This window comes from Chiloscyllium plagiosum, unplaced genomic scaffold, assembly GCF_037043375.1.
Source record: "Chiloscyllium plagiosum isolate Xiang-an unplaced genomic scaffold, Cpla_swu_hap1 HiC_scaffold_11, whole genome shotgun sequence".
NCBI lineage: Eukaryota > Metazoa > Chordata > Chondrichthyes > Orectolobiformes > Hemiscylliidae > Chiloscyllium > Chiloscyllium plagiosum.
In genome coordinates this window covers 1,197,984-1,219,568 of record NW_028270149.1, presented here as the reverse complement: position 1 = coordinate 1,219,568, position 21,585 = coordinate 1,197,984, and the positions used below count along the sequence as shown (strand labels likewise).

The following is a 21,585-nucleotide window of genomic DNA, read 5'->3' as shown; positions in this document are numbered from 1 at the left end:
ATATGTTTGGGTTTCCTTGGGTTGGTGATGTCATTTCCTGTGGTGATGTCATTTCCTGTTCTGTTTCCCAGGGTGGTAAATGGGATTCAAGTCAACGTGTTTGTTCATACAGTTCTGGTTGGAATGCCATGCTTCTCGGAATTCTTGGGCATGTCTCAGTTTGGCTCGTCCTAGGATGAATGTGTTGTCCCAGTAGAAGTGGTTTCCTTCCTCATCCGTGTGTAAAGATACTAGTGATAGTAGGTCATGCCTTTTTGTGGCTGGTTAATGTTCATGTATCCTCGTGGCTAGTGTTCTGCCTGTTTGTCCAATGTAGTGTTTGTTACAGTCCTTGCAAGGTATTTTGTAAATGACATTAGTTCGCTTGTATAGGGTCTTTCAAGTTCAGTGTGTTGGGGGTTTGTGGGCTACCATGATGCCAAGGGGTCGTAGTCTTTGACGTAGGGGAAGAGTGACTAAGGCTTCTGGATGCATTTTGTCTGCTTGTTTGGGTTTGTTGTGAGAAATCAGCAGACTGTGTTCATTGGATACCCATTCTTTTTGAATACACTGTATAGGTGATTTTCCTCTGCTCTGCGTAGTTCCTCTGTGCTGCAGTGTGTAGTAGCTCATTGAAATAATGTTCTAATGCAGCTTTGTTTGTGGATGTTGAGATGATTGCTTCTGTAGTTCAATATTTGATCCGTATGTGTTTTTTTTCCTGTGTACGCTGCCATTGGCTGTTCGCTCTACTACACCATCTAGGAATGGCAGTTTGTTGTTGTTTTCCTCCTCTTCAATGCATGTTATGCCAGTAAAGATATTGTTGATGGTCTTGAAGGTTTCCTCTAATTTGTTTCGTTAAGTGATGACAAAGATGTCATCCATGTAGTGGACCCAAAGTTTAGTTTGGAGGGTTGGCAGAGCTGTTTGTTCGAGTCTCTGCATTACTGCCTCTGCTAAGAACCCTGATATAGGAGATCCCATGGGTGTTCCATAGGTTTGTCGGTAGGTTTGTTGTTGAAGGTGAAGTGTGTGATAAGGCATAGGTCCACTAGCTTAGTGATACTGTCCTAGTTGGTGAAGTTGGTGGTGTTTGGTGTAGATGTCTTTGGTTTTTCTAATAATGTAGTCAGTGTTTCCTTGGCCAGGCTGATGTTGATGGATATGAACAGGGCTGTTACATCAAAGGAGACCATTATTTCATCCTCTTCTATCTTGGTATCTTTGGCAGTCTTCAGGAATTCTTGGGTGGAGTGGATGGAGTGGTGCGAGTCTTCTACTAAACGTTTTAGTCTTTTGGTGTAGCTCCTTGAGTGCGTTGGCAAATACCAGACTAATGCCATTTATACATTTGCTGATGACACCACCATAGTTGGTCGAATCTCAGATGGCGACGAAAAAGACTACAGATGGGAGATGGAAGACCTGGAAAAATGGTGCACTTACAACAACCTAGCTCTCAATGCCGGCAAAACCAGGGAACTCATTATTGACTTTTGGCTGGATGTTGCTCATGCCCCCCTACACATTAACACAGCACAGAGGTGGAATGAGTGGAGAGTGTAAAGCTCATAGAAGTGGTCATCCACAACAAGCTTTTTTGGACTCTTCATGTGGTCGCACTGGTTACAAAATGGGATCCAAGTCAATTTTTGTTTACAGAGTTCCAGTTGGAATGCCATGCTTCTCGGAGAAATGATCAATGATGCCCACAACAGACTCCGTAAATACAAGCGGGAAGTTTTGCACCAAAAATCTTTACTCAGTCATGCAACAGATCATGAATGGACAGACACAGTACAAAAAGCCACAGACATTAAACAGTGAGAAATACAGAAAATGAAAATACTAGACCTACAGAAAAAAGTAGACAAACTTACCCAAAATAACAACACTGACAACACAAAAGCATGGATTAAAAAACAAACTTATCTGACCAACCGCTAACAGACACTACAAAAGCAGTCTTAGTAAGAGGATCAAATTACAACTTCCAGGATGCGGACAAGGAAGATTTCTTAGCAGCATTAGATACAACAGTGAAAGACATCCAACTCACAGAAGAAACCCAGTAAACCATCATGCAGACAGGCGAAAGTGAGTACTGGATCAGTGGTGCTGGAAGAGCACAGCAATTCAGGCAGCATCCGAGGACAGGCAAAATCGACGTTTCGGGCAAAAGCCCTTCATCAGGAAAGTGAGTACTGCAGATGCTGGAGATCAGAGTCAAGATTAGAATGGTGCTGGAAAAGCACAGGTCAGGCAGCATCCGAGGAGCAGGAAAATCAACGTTTCGGGCAAAAACCCTTCATCAGGAATGAGACAGGGAGCCTCCGGGGTGGAGAGATAACTGGGAGGGGGAGGGGGGGTGCTGGGGAGAAGGTAGCCAAGAGTACAATAGGTGGATGGAGGGGAGGGGGGGAATGAAGGTGATAAGTCAGAGAGGAGAGTGGAGTGGATAGGTGGAAAGGAAGATTGGCAGGTAGGACAGGTCATGAGGATGGTGCTGAGCTGGCAGGTTGGAACCATCAACTAGCCACAAAAAGACATGACCCACCCTCACTAGTATCATTACACACGGATGAGGAAGGACACCACTTTGACTGGGACAACACATCCATCCTAGGACATGCCAAACAGAGCCATGCACTAGAATTCCTAGAAGCATGGCATTCCAACCAGAACTCTATCAATACAGATGAGCCAATGGGCTGAGAAGTGGCAGATGGAGTTTAATTCAGTCATGGGGACAGTGCTGAGCTGGAAGTTTGGAACTAGGGTGAGGTGGGGAAAGGGGAAATGAGGAAACTGTTGAAGTCCACATTGATGCCCTGGGGTTGAAGTGTTCCGAGGCAGAAGATGAGGCGTTCTTCCTCCAGGCGTCCTCTACACCACTGAAGCCAAACGCCAACTCGAGGACACCTCTTCCTACTGCCCCCTCGATGATGACCCCACCCCCCCATCACCAAACCATCATCTCCCACACCATACAGAACCTCATCACCTCAGGAGATCTCCCACCCAAAGCTTCCAACCTCATAGTCCGGGAACCTCGCACTGCCCGGTTCTACCTCCTTCCCAAGATCCACAAGCCTGACTACCCTGGCCGACCCATTGTCTCAGCATGCTCCTGCCCCACTGAACTCATCTCTACCTACCTCGACTCTGTCCTATCCCCCCTAATCCAGGAACTCCCCACATACGTTCGAGACACCACCCACACCCTCCACCTCCTCCAAGACTTCTGTTTCGCCGGCCCCCAACGCCTCATCTTCACCATGGATATCCAATCCCTCTACACATCCATCCGCCATGACCAGGGCCTCCAAGCCCTCCGTTTTTTCCTCTCCAGACGTCCCCAACAGTACCCTTCCACCGACACTCTCATTCGTTTGGCCGAACTGGTCCTCACCCGTAACAATTTCTCCTTTGAATCCTCCCTCTTCTTCCAGACCAAAGGGGTAGCCATGGCCACACGTATAGGCCCCAGCTATGCCTGTCTCTTTGTTGGTTACATAGAACACTTGATCTTCCGTAATTACAGCGGCACCACTCCCCACCTCTTCCTCTGCAATATTGATGACTGCATTGGCGCCACCTCATGCTCCCGCGAGGAGGTTGAGCAATTCATCAACTTCACCAACACATTCCACCCTGACCTTAAATTTACCTGGACCATCTCTGACACCTCCCTCCCCTTCCTGGACCTCTCCATCTCCATTAATGACGACCGACTTGACACTGACATTTTTTACAAACCCACCGACTCCCACAGCTACCTGGATTACACCTCTTCCCACCCTACCTCTTGCAAAAATGCCATCCCGTATTCCCAATTCCTCTGCCTTATCTGCTCCCAGGAGGATCAGTTCCACCACAGAACACACCAGATGGCCTCCTCCTTTAGAGACCGCAATTTCCCTTCCCACATGGTTAAAGATGCCCTCCGACGCATCTCGTCCACATCCCCGCACCTCCGCCCTCAGACCCCACCCCTCCAACCGTAACAAGGACAGAACGCCCCTGGTGCTCACCTTCCACCCTACCAACCTTCGCATAAACCAAATCATCCGCCGACATTTCCGCCACCTCCAAAAGGACCCCACCACCAGGGATATATTTCCCATCCCACCCCTTTCCACCTTCCGCAAAGACCGTTCCCTCCGTGACTACCTGGTCAGGTCCACGCCCCGCTACAACCCACCCTCCCATCCTGGCACCTTCCCCTGCCACCGCAAGAACTTTTTTGATTAGATTAGATTAGATTACTTACAGTGTGGAAACAGGCCCTTCGGCCCAACAAGTCCACACCGACCCGCCGAAGCGTAACCAACCCAGACCCATTCTCCTACATTTATCCCTTCACCTAACACTACGGGCAATTTAGCGTGGCCAATTCACCTAACCTGCACATTTTTGGATTGTGGGAGGAAACCGGACCACCCGGAGGAAACCCACGCAGACACGGGGAGAATGTGCAAACTCCACACAGAGAGTCGCCTGAGGCGGGAATTGAACCCGGGTCTCTGGCGCTGTGAAGCAGCAGTGCTAACCACTGTGCTACCGTGCCGCCCACACCTCCTCCCTCACCTCTATCCAAGGCCTTAAAGGAGCCTTCCACATCCATCAACATCATTTATTGTATCCGTTGCTCCCGGTGCGGTCTCCTCTACATTGGGGAGACTGGGCGCCTCCTAGCAGAGCGCTTTAGGGAATATCTCCGGGACACCCGCACCAATCAACCACACCGCCCTGTGGCCCAACATTTCAACTCCCCCTCTGCCGAGTGGAGGTCCTGGGCCTCCTTCACCGCCGCTCCCTCACTACCAGATGCCTGGAGGAAGAACGCCTCATCTTCCGCCTCGGAACACTTCAACCCCAGGGCATCAATGTGGACTTCAACAGCTTCCTCATTTCCCCTTCCCCCACCTCACCCTAGTTCCAAACTTCCAGCTCAGCACTGTCCCCATGACTTGTCCGGACTTGTCCTACCTGCCTATCTCCTTTTCCACCTATCCACTCCACCCTCTCCTCCCTGACCTATCACCTTCATCCCCTCCCCCACTCACCTATTGTGCTCTATGCTACTTTCTCCCCACCCCCACCCTCCTCTAGCTTATCTCTCCACGCTTCATGCTCTCTGCCTTTATCTCTTAGTACCCTCTCCAGCAACTTCCCCACCACTGACGTCAGGCTCACTGGTCTGTATTTACCCGGAATATCCCGACTACCCTTCTTGTACAGGGGAGAGAAAGTGAGGACTGCAGATGCTGGAGATCAGAGCTGAAAAATGCGTTGCTGGAAAAGCGCAGCAGGTCAGGCAGCATCCAAAGAGCAGGAGAATCCTGTCCCCCTTAGTCCAAGAACTCCCCACCTACGTTCGAGACACCACCCACGCCCTCCACCTCCTCCATGATTTTCGCTTCCCCGGCCCCCAACACCTTATCTTCACGATGGACATCCAGTCCCTATACACTTCCAACCCCCATCACGAAGGCCTCCAAGCCCTCCGCTTCTTCCTTTCCCACCGACCCAACTTGTACCCTTCCACTGACACCCTCCTTCGCCTGACTGAACTGGTCCTCACTCTGAACAACTTCTCTTTCCAATCCTCCCACTTCCTCCAAACCAAAGGAGTAGCCATGGACACCCGCATGGGCCCCAGCTCCGCCTGCCTCTTCATCAGATATGTGCAACAGTCCATCTTCCGCAGCTACACTGGCCCCACCCCCCATCTTTTCCTCCACTACATCGATGACTGTATCGGCGCTGCCTCGTGCTCCCACGAGGAGGTTGAACAGTTCATCCACCTTCCACCCCGATCTCAAATTTACCTGGACTGTCTCAGACTCCACCCTCCCCTTCCTAGACCTCTCCATTTCTATCTCGGGCGACCCACTCAACACGGACATTTACTATAAACCGACCGACTCCCACAGCTACATAGATTACACCTCCTCCCACCCTGCCCCCTGTAAAAATGCCATCCCATATTCCCAATTCCTTCGCCTCCGCCGCATCTGCTCCCGGAGGACCAGTTCCAATACCGAACAACCCAGATGGCCTCCTTCTTCAAAGACCGCAATTTCCCCTCAGATGTGGTTGACGATGCTCTCCACCGCATCTCCTCCACTTCCCGCTCCTCCGCCCTTGAGCCCCACCCCTCCAATCGCCACCAGGACAGAACCCCACTGGTCCTCACCTACCACCCCACCAACCTCCAGATACATCGTATCATCCTTCGTCATTTCCGCCATCTCCAAACAGACCCCACCACCAAGAATATATTTCCCTCCCCTCTCCTATCAGCGTTCCGGAAAGACCACTCCCTCCGCGACTCCCTCGTCAGGCCCACACCCCCCCACCAACCCAACCTCCACTCCCAGCACCTTCCCCTGCAACCGCAAGAAATACAAAACTTGTGCCCACACCTCCCCCCTTACTTCCCTCCAAGGCCCCAAGGGATCCTTCCCTATCCGCCACAAATTCGCCTGCACCTCCACACACATCATTTACTGCATCCGCTGTGGCTCCTCTACATTGGGGAGACAGGCCGCCTACTTGCGGAATGTTTCAGAGAACACCTCTGGAACACCCGCACCAACCAACCCAACTGCCCCGTGGCTGAACACTTTAACTCCCCCTCCCACTCAGACAAGGACTTGCAGGTCCTTGGCCTCCTCCATCGCCAGACCATGGCCACACAATGCCTAGAGGAAGAGCACCTCATCTTCCGCCTAGGAACCTTCCAACCACAAGGGATGAATGCAGATTTCTCCAGCTTCCTCATTTCCCCTCCCCCCACCTTATCTCAGTCCCAACCCTCGGACTCAGCACTGCCTTCTTGAACTGCAATCTTCTTCCCGACCTCTCCGCCCCCACCCACTCTCCGGCCTATCACCCTCACCTTAACCTCCTTCTACCTATCGCATTCCCAATGCCCTTCCCCCAAGTCCCTCCTCCCTACCTTTTATCTTAGCCTGCTGGACACACTTTCCTCATTCCTGAAGAAGGACGTATGCCCGAAACATCGATTTTCCTGCTCCTTGGATGCTGCCTTACCTGCTGCGCTTTTCCAGCAACACATTTTTCAGCTTCTTGTACAGAGGGACAACATAAGCTACCCTCCAGTCCTCGGCACCTCACCTGTATTTAAGGATGCCACAAAGATATCTGTCAGGGCCCCAGCTATTTCCTCTCTTGCCTCCCTCAGCAACCTGGGATAGATCCCATCCGGTCCTGGGGATTTGTCCACCTTAATAACCTCTAGCCTACCCAACACATCTTCCCTACTTATGCCAACGTGATCCAGACTAATCAAACTTCTATCTCTAATCTCAACATTCTTCATGTCCCTCTCCTCAGTGAACACTGATACAAAGTAATCATTCAGAATCTTGCCCATTCTCTCAGGTTTGGCACACAGCCTGCCTTCATTATCTTTTAGTGGACCAATCCTTTCTCTAGTTACCCACTTGCTTCTTATATAAGAATAAAATGCTTTGGGATTCTCCTTAATTCTGCTTGCTAAAGCTATTCCATGACCCCTTTTCGCTCGCTTGATTCCTCATTTAAGACTTGTCCCACTCTTCCGATATTCCTCCAGGGCCCGTCTGTTCTTATCTGCCTAGACCTTATGTACGCATCCCTTTTCCTCGACTAGTTGTACAATTTCTCCTGTCATCCACAGTTCACGAATCTTGCCCTTCCCATCCTTTGCCTTCAACGAGACATGCCAATCCTGCACTGCCATTAACCTATCTTTGAAAGCCTCCCACATCTCAAATGTGGACTTCCCTTCAAATAGCTGTGTCCAATCCACATTTCCCAGCTCCTGCCTAATTTTGATATAATTGGCTTTGGCCCAGTTTAGTACTCTTCCCTGAGGACCACTCTCTTCTTTGACTACAAGAATTATAAAACTTACAGAATTGTGATCACTGTTCCCAAAGAAATCCCCCACCGCAACTTCTACCACCTGTCCTGGCTTGTTCCCCAGTACCGGGTCCAATATGGCCCCTTCCCTCATCAGACTATTGACATACTGTTCTAGAAAACTTTCCTGGACGCTTCGTACAAATTCTACCCCACCCAGACCTCTGACGCTAAGTGTATCCCAGTCAATGTTGGGAAAATTAAAACACCCATCACCAGTACCCAATTGCCTCTACATCTATTCATAATCTGTTTACCTATTTGTTCTTCTACTTCATGCTCATTATTGGGAGGTCTGTAATACAGCCCCAACAATGTAACTGCACCCTTATTTCTCAGCTCCACCCATAATGCCTCACTACCCAAGACCGTCATAGTGTCCTCCTTTAGCACAGCTGTGATATCGCCCCTGACCAGCATTGCAACTCCACCTCCCCTTTTACTTCCCTCGCTGTCCTGTCTGAAGCGTCTATATCCTGGAACATTTAGTTGTCAATCATCATGCCCTTCCTTCAACCAAATGTCTGTAATGGCAATAATGTCATACTCCCAGGCACCAATCCAAGCCCTAAGTTCATCTGCCTTACACACCAAACATTTTTATGGAGGAGTTAGATTCAGTTCTTAGGGCTAAAGTGATCAAAGGGCATAGGGAAAAAGCGGGAAAGCGTACTGAATCGGATGAACAGCCACAATCTTACTGAACAACAGAGCAGGCTCAAAGGCCTGAATGGCCACCCATGTCTATTTTCTGCATTTATAATGCTTTACTATTATGTCATTAACCTGATCATTAATATTACCTGGCCTAAAATAGCTTCTTTCCTGGTTGGTTCCAGAATAAGAGAAAAATGCTAGAATCCATTACAAATGACTTAATAGCTGAGAACTTACAGAACAGTCACAGGATTGGATAGAGTCAGCATGAATTTATGACAAGGAAATCAGGCAGGATAAATCCACTGATCTCACCAGGGCCCTGTATAATTGCAGCAAGACATGCTTGCTACGCTACTCAAATCCTTCCGCTGTGAAAGCTAACATACAATTTGCTTTCTTCACCTTCTGCAGCACCTGCATGTTAGCTTCAGCAATTATTGTACAAGGACAGCTAGGTCTTTTTACTTTTCCCCTTTCCAAATCTATTGCTATTCAGATAAAAATCCATCTCTTTGTTTTTGCTTATCCTATTTCGTTTACCATGCATTTGCCGACTCTCTCAACTTGTCCAAATGAAACTGAAGTCTCTCTGCCTCTTCCTTACAATTCACCCTCCCACTGAGTTCTGTGTTGTTTTGGACATATAATATTTAGTTTCCTCATCTAAATTATTAATTTGCATTGGATCCTAGCTATTCACAATCAGTGATCCCTGCAGAACCCTTCTGGTCATCGGTGGTCTCTTAAAAAATGACCTGTTTATTCCTACTTATTGTTTTCTACCTGCCAACCAGTTCTTCATCCATGTCATTACACTGTTCTGTCAATTCTGTAATCTGAGAGCCACCCTATCCGAGGATATGGAACTTGACTTGTTTCTTACCTGTTGGCTGAGTTTCTTGAGGTAAGAAATGACACTGTAACTGAGCCCACAATCGATGCTATTGTCATTGATTAAATTGGGAGCTCCCATCATCCGCAGAGCTTTTTTCAATGGCTAAGAATACAAATAAAATGATTAGACATTTGCAAGTATCATTTGCGCCACGCAAGTGTTGGGCGATAATCCCTAAGAAAGAATCTAACCGTTTTTGATAATTTAACAACACTTCTATTGTTAAAATCCCCTACAAACAACAATGTGGAGGTTACCATGAACCAGAAATGCTTTTGGACTCACCATACAAATACAGTGGCTACAAGAGTAGGTCAAAGGGGAGGAATACTGATGACTAACTCACCTCCTGACTCCCCAATGCCTGTCCATCATCTACAAGGCAAAAGTCAGTATTGTACTGTAATTCCCATTTGCCTGAAGGATTGCAGCTCCAACAATACTCAAACACCACAGAAACGCACTAAACCTCCTTCAACAGCACCTTCCAAATGCCTATGCACTCTAAGACACACAGCATCGTATGTTGGAACTATACCATGGTTTCTTCACCATGCAGGGTCAAAATCCTGGAACTCCCTTCCTGACAGCATTGTGGGCTTAACTACATCCCATGGATTGCCGCAATTCTAGAGACAGCTCAGTGCTACTTTTCCAGGACAATCACAGATGGGCAATAAACGTTGACCTAGCTGGCATTGGTCAGAGACCACAGAAACATAGAATTAATGAATAAAAGAAAATTTGCACATACCAACAGATAATACGGAGGCATGGTCTTCAAGTAATTCTCAAAAGTTTGGCGCCATTTCATATTTGGCTTCAGTTTGTGCACTTTGAACAAATCATCTATAATGACAATAAAACAAACAATGACAGTTGCTTTGGAATCAACAAAACAAGTCAGACATGTAATAACCAAATCACAGAGGTCTGACTTCCTCCAATACCACTCTTCACTGTGACAAAGATCAGACTGTTAATGTCCTAATGTTGTCCTAAATCAGTTCCAAGGTGAAAGTGAGGACTGAAGATGCTGGAAATTAGAGTCAAGAGTGCAGTGCTGGAAAAGCACAGCAGGTCAGGTAGCGTCTGAGGAGCAGGAAAATTGATGTTTCGTGCAAAAGCCCTTCATCAGTTCCAAGCACTGTTTTGCTCAGGGGGTACATCACTGCCACTGACTCAACATCCTGCAAACCCCTATCTAAAACCAGCATTTACACATTAGTGGTTCAAGATAGTGACCCATTACAAGGTAACTAGGTACAGGCAGAAATGGTGGCTGGCATGAGGTCCACATGCCAGGCTTGGGCTGAAAAGTGGCAAGTAATATTCCTACCACATAAATGCCAAGCAGTAACCATCTCCAATAAAAGAAAATCTAACCATCATCCCTTAACATTCAACATTAATATTACCATGACCAGGAGAGCAGCTTAGCAGAAAAGCAATGGCAGGAGTTTCTGGGAGAATTCAGCAGACACAGCAAAAATTCATCCTGAGGCAACCATGGCTGACCAGGGACGTCAGGGACAGCATAAAAGCACAAGAGAAAGCATATAATGTGGCGAAGAGCAGTGGGAAGCCAGAGGATAGGGAAATGTACAAAGACCAACAGAGGACAATGAAGAAAGTAACAAGGAGAGAGAAGCTTAAATGAGGGTAAGCTGACCAGTAATATTAGGAAAGATTGCAAGAGTTTAGATATATAAATGGCAAAGCAGAGGCAAAAGTAGACATTGGACCGCTGGAAAATGGTGCTAGAGAAGTCGTAATGGGGAATAAAGAAATGGCTGAGGAAGTGAATAAGTACTTTGCGTCAGTCTGCACAGTAGAAGACACGAGTAATATTCCAAAAATTCAAGAGATTCGGGGGAGGGGGACAGAGATGAGTATGGCCATCACCAAGGAGAAGGTGTGAGAAAAACTGAAAGGTCTGAAAGTGGATAGACCGCCTTGACCAGATGGGTTACACCCACAGAGTTCTGAAGGAGACAGCTGAAGAGATAGTGGAGGCTTTAAAATTGATCTTTCAAGTAACACTGGAGTCAGGGAGGGTCCAAGAGGACTGGAAAATCGTTAATGTAAACTCTATTTAAGAAGGGAGCAAGGTAAAAGACGGAAAATTACAGGCCAATTAGCCCGACCTCAATAGTTGGTAAGATTCTGAATTCCATTGTGAAGGATGAGAAAATAGGGCAAAGTCAGCATGGTTTCATCAAGAAGTCATGCCTGACAAATCTGTTAGAATTCTTTGAGGAGCTAACAAGAGGTTAGACCAAAGAGAGCCAACGGATGTTATCTATCTGGATAATGTGCCGCACAGGAGGATGCTGAGTAAGACAAGGGTCTATAGTGTTAGAGCCATGGTACATCATTAATAGAAGATTGGATATCTGGCAGAAGACAGAGTGGGGAGAAAAGGATGGAAGCTGGTGACTAGTGGTCTTTCACAAGGGTTAGTGTTAGGACCACAACTTTTCACTTTATACATTTATGATTTGGATGAAGGAACTGAAGGCATTCTGGCTAAGTTTGCAGATGATACAAAGATAGGTGGTGGGGCAGGTAGCATTGAGGAGGCAGGGAGGCTACAGAAAGATTTGGACAGATTAGGAGAATGGGCAAGGTAGTAGCTGATGGAGTACAACATTGGAAAGTGTGAGGTCATGCACTCTGGTAGGGAGAACAGAAGCACGGACTATTTTTTAAATGGGGAGAAAATTCAGAAATCTGAAGTGCAAAGGGACTTGGGAGTCTTTATCCAGGTTTCTCTTGTGGTAAGCTTGTAGGAGAAAGTGAGGACTGTAGATGCTGGAGATCAGAGCTGAAAATGTGTTGCTGGAAAAGCGCAGGTCAGGCAGCATCCAAGGAGCAGGAGAATCGCCATTTTGGGCATGAGCCCTTCGTTCCTGAAGAAGGGCTCATGCTCGAAACGTCAATTCTCCTGCTCCTTGGATGCTGCCTGACCTGCTGCGCTTTTCCAGCAACAAACTTTCAGCTCTGGTAAGCTTGTAGGTTGGGTCAGCAGTTATGAAGGCAGATACAATGATTGCATTCACCTTGAGAGGACTAGAATATAAAAGCAGAGATGTACTTCTGGGCTTTAGAAGGCTTTGGCCAGATCACTTGTAGAATACTGAAAACAACTTTGGGCCCCATACCTCAGGAAAGATATACTGGCCCTGGAACAGGTCTCGAGGAGATTCATGAGAATGATCCCAGGAATGAAAGGCTTAACATATGAAGGAATTTTGAGGACTCTGTGACTATATTCGATGCGAGTTTACAAGGATGAGAGGGATCTGAATGAAACTTCTAGAATACTGAATGGCCTGGACAGAGTGGATGTTGGGAAGATGTTTCCTTGGTAGGAGAGACAAGGGCCCGAGGGCACAGCCTTAGAGTAAAGGGAAGACCTTTTAAAACTTCTTTAGCCAGAGAGTAGGGAATCTGTGGAATTCATTGCCACAGAAGGCTGTGGAGGCCAGGTCATTGAGTACATTTAAACCAGTGATACATAAGTTCTTGATTGTCATGGGGATCAAAGGTTATGGGGAGAAAGTGGGGTTGAAAAACCTATAATCCATGATTGAATAGCAAAGCAGACTCAATGGGCTGAATGGCCTCATTTCTGCTCCTACGTCTTATGGTTACCACTGAATTCTCCACCATCAACATCCTGGGATTACCACTGATCAGAGACTGACTGGCATGGTGACTCAGTGGTTAGCACTAGTGCCTCACAGCGTTAGAGACCCAGTTTTGGTTCAAACCTTGGGCAACTGTGTGTGGAGTTTGCACATTCTCCCCATGTCTGCGTGGGTTTCCTCTGGGTACTGCAGTTTAATCCCATATCCCAAAGATGTGCACGTCAGATGGATTGACCATGCTAAATTGCTGATAGTGTCAAAGGATGTGTTGGCTAGATGGATCAACCATGGGAATGCAGGGTTACAGGGGTGGTTTCTGGGTGGAATGCTCTTCATAGGGACACTGTGGACTTGATGGGCCAAATGGCCTGCTTCCACACTGCAGGGATTCTACAATTCAATGATTCTAGACGTAATCACTGGATTTATGTGGCGCAAGAGCAGGTCACAATTAGGAATACAGCTGTGGGTAACTCACCACTTGACGTTTCAAAATTTGTCTGCCACCTGTAAGGTACAGTCAGGAGTATGACGGAATACTCCCCATTTGATCGGATGAGAGGGGGTTACACAACAGTCACTCCACCATTGATGCTAAGTTGCAGCAGTACGTATTATCCTGAAAAAGGGCTCATGGCCGAAACGTCGATTCTCCTGCTCCTTGGATGCTGCCTGACCTGCTGCGCTTTTCCAGCAACACATTTTCAGCTCTGATCTCCAGCATCTACAGTCCTCACTTTCTCCTAGCAGTACGTATTATCCACAAGATGCACTGCAGAAATTCACCAAAGTTGCTTAGACAGCACCTTCCAAACCCACTGCCACTTTCACCTCGAAGGTCAAAGGCAGCAGATTCTTGGAACACCTTTACCTGCAAGTTCCTCTCTGAGCCACTCAACATCCTGACTTGGAAATAAATCCTCATTCCCTCAGTGTCACTGGGTCAAAATCCTGGAACTCCCTCCCCAACAGCATTATGGGTTTATCTAAAGTACACCGACTTCAGCGCATCAAGAAGGCAGTTCATCACCACCTTCTCAAGGGCAACTAGGGATGGCTCAGGCAGTGATTCACTCATCCCATGAAAGATTTTAAAAACAACAAATAATACAAATGTACACACTATATAAACAAAATGTTTCTATGTTTAATTCAAAATTTCTGTTGAAGAAACTTTTTTAACTGTCCTTTACATCATGTCAGACATCTGACACTCTCAATTCAAGGAGAAAGTGAGGACTGTAAATGCTGGAGATCAGAGTCGAAAAGAATGGCACTGGAAAAGCACACAGGTCAGGCAGCATTCAAGGAGCAGGAGAGTCAACATTTCATCAGGAATTCCTGATGAAGGGTTTATGCCCAAAATGTCAACTTTTCTGCTCTTTGGATGCTACCTGACTTGCAGTGCTTTTCCAGCACCTTAATTTTTGACTCACAATCCAAGTCCATTAAAAAAAGGTGAAAAGATGAACATACCAAGTTGTGGTAGCAGCACTGGGTAGTTATAAGGCATAACAAAGAGATTCACACAGGTTAATGTTGTGCTCGCCTTCAGGTAACCAAATGGATGACCCAGGTCACTGTATTTTCCACTACTGCTCACAAATACCTACGGAAAAATGTTAAAAATACATCAGTACATACTATGCATTTTTCAAATCGTTTTTACTTGAAAGGAAAAAAATTAGAGCTTAGTGGAAAAGAACAGATTAATTTAAAAGTGCAGTAATACAAAAAGCTGAAATTAAAACAAATCTAATTAAATTATAAACAAAAACATAAATTGCTGGAAAAGCTCAGCAGGTCTGGCCGCATCTGTAAAGAGAAATCAGAGATGACTTGACCTAAAACGTCAAGTGACCCCTTCCTCAGAACTGATTAAATTAACTCGTTTTTCACATTTGCAGTGTAATTTTAATCAGTGAAGTCAACTTTATAATGAACATTAACATAGGATGCAAAGAATTGAGACAGTGTTTTTGATTCTGATGATAAAAAAAAGCTTCTCACAGTACATTCAGAATTATATATCTCATCTGTTTTCAAATAAATAATAGTTGCGACCTTAAAACCTGTTACTCAAATCAAAAGCATTGTCTATAACCATGGTACACCAAACAAGTTTATTTTAAGCACTATGACTTTTTTGTTAATCTAATTATTTGAAAACATAACATGCAGCATAACATTTTGTGTTTCACCTCCTCAATGACAACACAGCTCTTAACTTTCTTGACCTAAATTCTTTTTTAAGGATGTTTTCAAGTTCATGCTATCTAAATGGCAGAGGCTAGAATCTGCAAACGAGATGTTAAACATCTACATGCATTTGCAGAGCTGAAGGTTACAGACCTTTGACTCAGGTTTTTTAAAGCAAGTGTGAAAGACGAAACAGCTTATCTCTTGCAGAGTTAAAAATCACACAATACCAGGTTATAGTCCAACAGGTTTAATTGGAAGCACACTAGCTTTCAGAGCAACGCTCCTTCATCAGGTGGTAGTGGAGGGCTCAATCCTAACACAGAATTTATAGCAAAAATTGACAGTGTGATGTAACTGAAATTATACATTGAAAAATTGATTGTCTGTTAAGCCTTTCATCTGTTAGAATACAGTGATAGTTTCACTTCTTTCATGTGTAAATCATAAAACCCTTTTTTTTTTAAAAGTTGCATTCTCGGGTTAGCAGTTAACAATGGTGATAGCATCTCCAAATCATATCTCTTGCAATGTCGCTTATGCAACCTCCACCTGAGCTATGTGGCTTTATTACAGCAGCTTTATCCTGCCTCCTCAAACACAGTGCAATCTAATGAAGCACAACCAAGGTCAGGTAAAGCCTGTAAAGCCTTGCTAGTAAGGAACTTTATTGTAGAACAACATCAGCTTGTCCATTAAGAAAAATAGGTAAGAAATTGCTTTAGGGCGGTACGGTGGCTCAATGGTCAGCACTGCTGCCTCACAGTGCCACGGAGCAGTGTTCGATTCCAGCCTCGGGTGACTGTGTGTGGAATTTGCACATTCTCCCCGTGTCTGCATGGGTTTCCTCCCAGAGTCTAAAGATGTGCAGATTAGGTGAATTGACCATGCTACATTGCCCATAGTGTTCAGGGATGTGTGGGTTAGGTACATGAGTCAGGGTAAATGCAGAGAAAGAGGACGTGGGAATGGATTCTGGGTGGGTTACTCTTCGGAGGGTTGGTGTGGACTTGTTGGGCCAAAGGACCTGTTTCCACACTGTAGGGAGTCTGTGGTTCTATTAGAAACTGCTTGTCGATTTTAAAAATGCTTTTGCTTCATTGAAATGTGTGCGCAGAAATCCACTGTATCTTGCTTTTGTGGTATTCAATAAAACTGTTTTGGAACCTCTCCACACTACAATTCGACTGCTGGATGGATTACAATTCATGGATGCTGCACCCGTGTTGATGTGAAATAATGAGTACTTGTATTTCTGCCATTGACGATAAATCAATGGAAACTGGTCATTTTGGCTTCACAGTCTTTTATTAGGTTCTGAAGCAATCTTGGCCTTCTGCAGCATGAGACTTATTCATTCCATCAAGGGGCTAGACCAACTGGCTATTGCTTGGAATTCTTTGTAGGAAGTCACATGTTTAGTTTGGTACACGTAAGTTTGTATGTACACACTGGATTTCTGGCAACAATGTAACCATTCTGACAATTATCAAAGATCTATTCCTATTCACACTTCTCAAGGTCAGGGCAGAGGTCAGGGCAGAGTCCCCGTTTTCATGGTGCAGTTAGTCTTGGGTATCATTCTAAGGGTAGATTCCTTGATGTTCCACTCTGGCACCAATTTTTCAATAATACTGAATTCCCTCATTGCAGCAGAGTATTTGAAAAATTAACAATTACTAACAGACCCCAGGTTGTGAATGGATTCTGTTACAGTCCATTTGCACGTCAGAACATAATGCAGGACAATGCAACCTGGATTCCTAAGCTGCCTCTTCCTGTTTAAATCATATCTTCACATGCGATATTTCTTCAATGAAAGGAATAGAGGTTTTCAAATGATTATCAGAATTCTTATCAGGAATATTCCCAGAACCAAAAATGTATTTGTTTTTAAACATGGGTCTCACTAATCCACATTGTGTTCCTCCATGGTGACAGTACCAGCAAGGCAGGCAGCATGTAGGCTCCTGGGGACGCCTGCTCCAGGCAGCTGCTTTTTCCTTTCTTACCTTACACTTTTTGTTTTCTTTCTTTTTCTTTATCTTCTTGTTGTCAGCAATGGCGAAGGCAACATCACAGAGGAGAGCAGCCAGAGAGGGAATCTTGACGTGCAGCGCCTGGCCTGGCAGTGGAGCCAGGGAGTCCTGGTTTGGTACGCCTGGAGAGGAAACTCCAAATGCAAGGTGGCAGCTGCAGTGGCAGGGGTGTTGTATGGCCAGAGCGGAGACTCCAGGTGTCATCAAGGTGGCAGCAGTGCCAGAAACTCCTGGTCATGGAAGCTGCGGAGCTGTGGTCTCCTGATTATCAACAAGGCAGAGTCTGGGGCTCCTGGATGTGGGGCGAGTGTGTGTCGAGCATCGGTGGCCCATCGGCAAGGTGGACCCAGCGACAAAGAGATGGCACCTGAAGAGTGGCGACTCTGACGTTGGTAGGTCCAACAGAGGGGTGGTGGTGGTGACTGTTGTTGGTCAGCCTGCCCAGAATTCAGGACTCATTGTAGAACAAAATAGACTTTCTTTCAACCTTATCGTTTTATTCTTAAAATGTTCAAGTAGTGTTGGATTTTCACTGTTTACTGTATTGTTCATTGTAGAGTACAAGTAACAAAATCAATCATTCATAACAAAGCCAGTCCCAAGTACAGGAAAGTTTTATATGTTGGGTCTTTAAAATTACACTCCTATATGGAATCACACTCATAAGTACCAGCGCTCTAAGTCAAATGTCCATAAATCAGGAAACCCATGTACGTTTTGCTTGAAAGCAGATTTGTTAGTGCAAAGTCATCGAACTGCTCTTGACTCCTCACCAGGTTCAACACACAAAATCTGTGTAGTTCAGCTGTTTTCAAAGCAATACAGCTTAATTGCAGCACCTCTACCATGGTACTTGCTTTTGTTTCTGTCTGACCCCCATGATTGCTGTTTTTCATGCCTACCCTGAATGACCTAGTGAAATCCTAGCATGAAGGCTGTCCCATTTTTTTCTGGGTAGATTCTGTCACCCAACTCTTGGAGCCACGTGCTATTGATAAATGTTCTGGATTTCTGGCTTGCTGAGAACAGAGAATGGATATAATTTTAAAAAATTCATTGACAGGCTGAAGGTGTCGCTACCTAGACTAGCATTTATTGATCAGCCCTAGAGGGCAGTTAATGCTGTTAGTCTGGAGCATTTGTAGGTCAGATCAGGTAAGGTTGGCAGTTTCCTTCCCTGAACGGCATTAGTGGGTTTTTTCAAACAATTGACAACAGATTCATGGCCATCACAACTCTTAATCAAGGCTTATATTGGATTCAAATTACACCATTTTTAGTGGTCTTCAGAACCCAGGTCCCCAGAACATTACCTGGGTGACTGGATTAATAGTCTAGCAATAATATCACTAAGTCGTTGCCAGGCCACGAAGAGCTAGCAGGAAGAAATTTGCTCTATGGATGAAAAGTAGCCTTTGATGCTGTCAGTGCCGACAGACCTAAGTATCAACATAAGTTCAAAATTTCCAGAAACTCTCATCAAGTTATCATCAAGTATTGCTGTATCAACAGCTTAATTCTAGCAAAGAAAGGACAAGTGATTTTGCCAATTTTTATACCATACCCATTTCCGAGACCATCTGCTCCTGCTTATAGTAGCTCCAGCCACATTTATCCTACAGTGATAACAATTTTGCCCAGTTTTCATGGGTTCTCATTGCTTATCAGGACAGCAAAAGACAGACACACACACTCATCCGAACTTTATAGAGCTATTTACTGCTCAGTGTGTTGACTGGGCTTCTTAAATGATTGGTAAAAACAATGACTGCAGATGCTGGAAACCAGATTCTGGATCAGTGGTGCTGAAAGAGCACAGCAGTTCAGGCAGCATCGAGGAGCTTCAGCAAAATCGACGTTTCGGGCAAAAGCCCTTCATCAGGAATAAAGGCAGAGAGCCTGAAGCGTGGAGCGATAAGCTAGGGGAGGGTGGGGGTGGGGAGAAAGTAGCATAGAGTACAATGGGTGAGTGGGGGAGGGGATGAAGGTGATAGGTCAGGGAGGAGAGGGTGGAGTGGATAGGTGGAAAAGGAGCTAGGCAGGTCGGACAAGTCCGGACAAGTCATGGGGATAGTGCTGAGCTGGAAGTTTGGAACTAGGGTGAGGTGGGGGAAGGGGAAATGAGGAAACTGTTGAAGTCCACATTGATGCCCTGGGGTTGAAGTGTTCCGAGGCGGAAGATGAGGCGTTCTTCCTCCAGGTGTCTAGTGGTGAGGGAGCGGCGGTGAAGGAGGCCCAGGATCTCCATGTCCTCGGCAGAGTGGGAGGGGGAGTTGAAATGTTGGGCCACGGGGCGGTTTGGTTGATTGGTGCGGGTGTCTCGGAGATGTTCCCTAAAGCGCTCTGCTAGGAGGCGCCCAGTCTCCCCAATGTAGAGGAGACCGCATCGGGAGCAACGGATACAATAAATGATATTAGTGGATGTGCAGGTAAAATTTTGATGGATATGGAAGGCTCCTTTAGGGCCTTGGATAGAGGTGAGGGAGGTGGTGTGGGCACAGGTTTTACAGTTCTTGCGGTGGCAGGAGAAAGTGCCAGGATGGGAGGGTGGGTTGTAGGGGGGCGTGGACCTGACCAGGTAGTCACGGAGGGAACGGTCTTTGCGGAAGGCGGAAAGGGGTGGGGAGGGAAATATATCCCTGGTGGTGGGGTCTTTTTGGAGGTGGCGGAAATGTCGGCGGATGATTTGGTTTATGCGAAAGTTTGTAGGGTGGAAGGTGAGCACCAGGGGCGTTCTGTCCTTGTTACAGTTGGAGGGGTGGGGTCTGAGGGCGGAGGTGCGGGATGTGGACGAGATGCGTTGGAGGGCATCTTTAACCACGTGGGAAGGGAAATTGCGGTCTCTAAAGAAGGAGGCCATCTGGTGTGTTCTGTGGTGGAACTGGTCCTCCTGGGAGCAGATACGGCGGAGGCGGAGGAATTGGGAATACGGGATAGCATTTTTGCAAGAGATAGGGTGGGAAGAGGTGTAATCCAGGTAGCTGTGGGAGTCGGTGGGTTTGTAAAAAATGTCAGTGTCAAGTCGGTCGTCATTAATGGAGATGGAGAGGTCCAGGAAGGGGAGGGAGGTGTCAGAGATGCTCCAGGTAAATTTAAGGTCAGGGTGGAATGTGTTGGTGAAGTTGATGAATTGCTCAACCTCCTCACGGGAGCACGAGGTGGCGCCAATGCAGTCATCAATGTAGCGGAGGAAGAGGTGGGGAGTGGTGCTGGTGTAATTACAGAAGATCAACTGTTCTACGTAGCCAACAAAGAGACAGGCATAGCTGGGGCCTATACGTGTGCCCATGGCTACCCCTTTGGTCTGGAGGAAGTGGGAGGATTCAAAGGAGAAATTGTTAAGGGTGAGGACCAGTTCGGCCAAACGAATGAGAGTGTCGGTGGAAGGGTACTGTTGGGGACGTCTGGAGAGGAAAAAACGGAGGGCTTGGAGGCCCTGGTCATGGCGGATGGAGGTGTAGAGGGATTGGATATCCATGGTGAAGATGAGGCGTTGGGGGCCGGGGAAACGGAAGTCTTGGAGGAGGTGGAGGGTGTGGGTGGTGTCTCGAACGTATGTGGGGAGTTCCTGGACTAGGGGGGATAGGACAGTGTCGAGGTAGGTAGAGATAAGTTCAGTGGGGCAGGAGCATGCTGAGACAATGGGTCGGCCAGGGTGGTCAGGCTTGTGGATCTTGGGAAGGAGGTAGAACCGGGCAGTGCGGGGTTCCCGGACTATGAGGTTGGAAGCTGTGGGTGGGAGATCTCCTGAGGTTATGAGGTTCTGTATGGTCTGGGAGATGATGGTTTGGTGATGGGGGGTGGGGTCATGGTCGAGTGGGCAGTAGGAAGAGGTGTCCTCGAGTTGGCGTTTGGATTCAGCGGTGTAGAGGTCAGTGCGCCAGACTACCACTGCGTCCCCTTTATCCGCTGGCTTGATGGTGAGGTTGGGATTAGAGCAGAGGGATTGGAGGGCTGCGCGTTGTGAGGGTGAGAGGTTGGAGTGGGAGAGGGGGGTAGACAGGTTGAGGCGGTTAATGTCCCAGCGGCAGCTTAAATGATTGCACTACTAAATTATTACGAAATATGATTGTGTGACTACAGCTGAGATTGAAGAGAAAGCTGCCAGGTTTCCCAACTAGAAGTCTGTTTCTTAAGTTATCTGGTATTAGCAAGTAATGGAGAATGTTATTAAAAAAGCTAAGTAAATAACTTTTTACACAAAAATCATTAACAAATTCAA

General features: G+C 46.5%; 1 protein-coding gene across 4 annotated transcripts in view; it reads right to left on the bottom strand.

Moving 5' to 3' along the window:
• The window catches only part of ints6l (integrator complex subunit 6 like), a 166,264-nt gene that overhangs the window by 33,440 nt on the left and 111,239 nt on the right, over positions 1-21,585 (bottom strand). For all 4 annotated transcript variants that reach the window (XM_087991830.1, XM_087991832.1, XM_087991833.1 and 1 more), the window contains 3 exons: positions 14,602-14,734; positions 10,227-10,321; positions 9,461-9,574 (listed from right to left, as the gene is read on the bottom strand). In XM_087991830.1, coding sequence (XP_087847956.1) covers positions 9,461-9,574; positions 10,227-10,321; positions 14,602-14,734 — 342 coding nt within the window. The remainder of the gene's footprint in view (positions 1-9,460; positions 9,575-10,226; positions 10,322-14,601; positions 14,735-21,585) is intronic.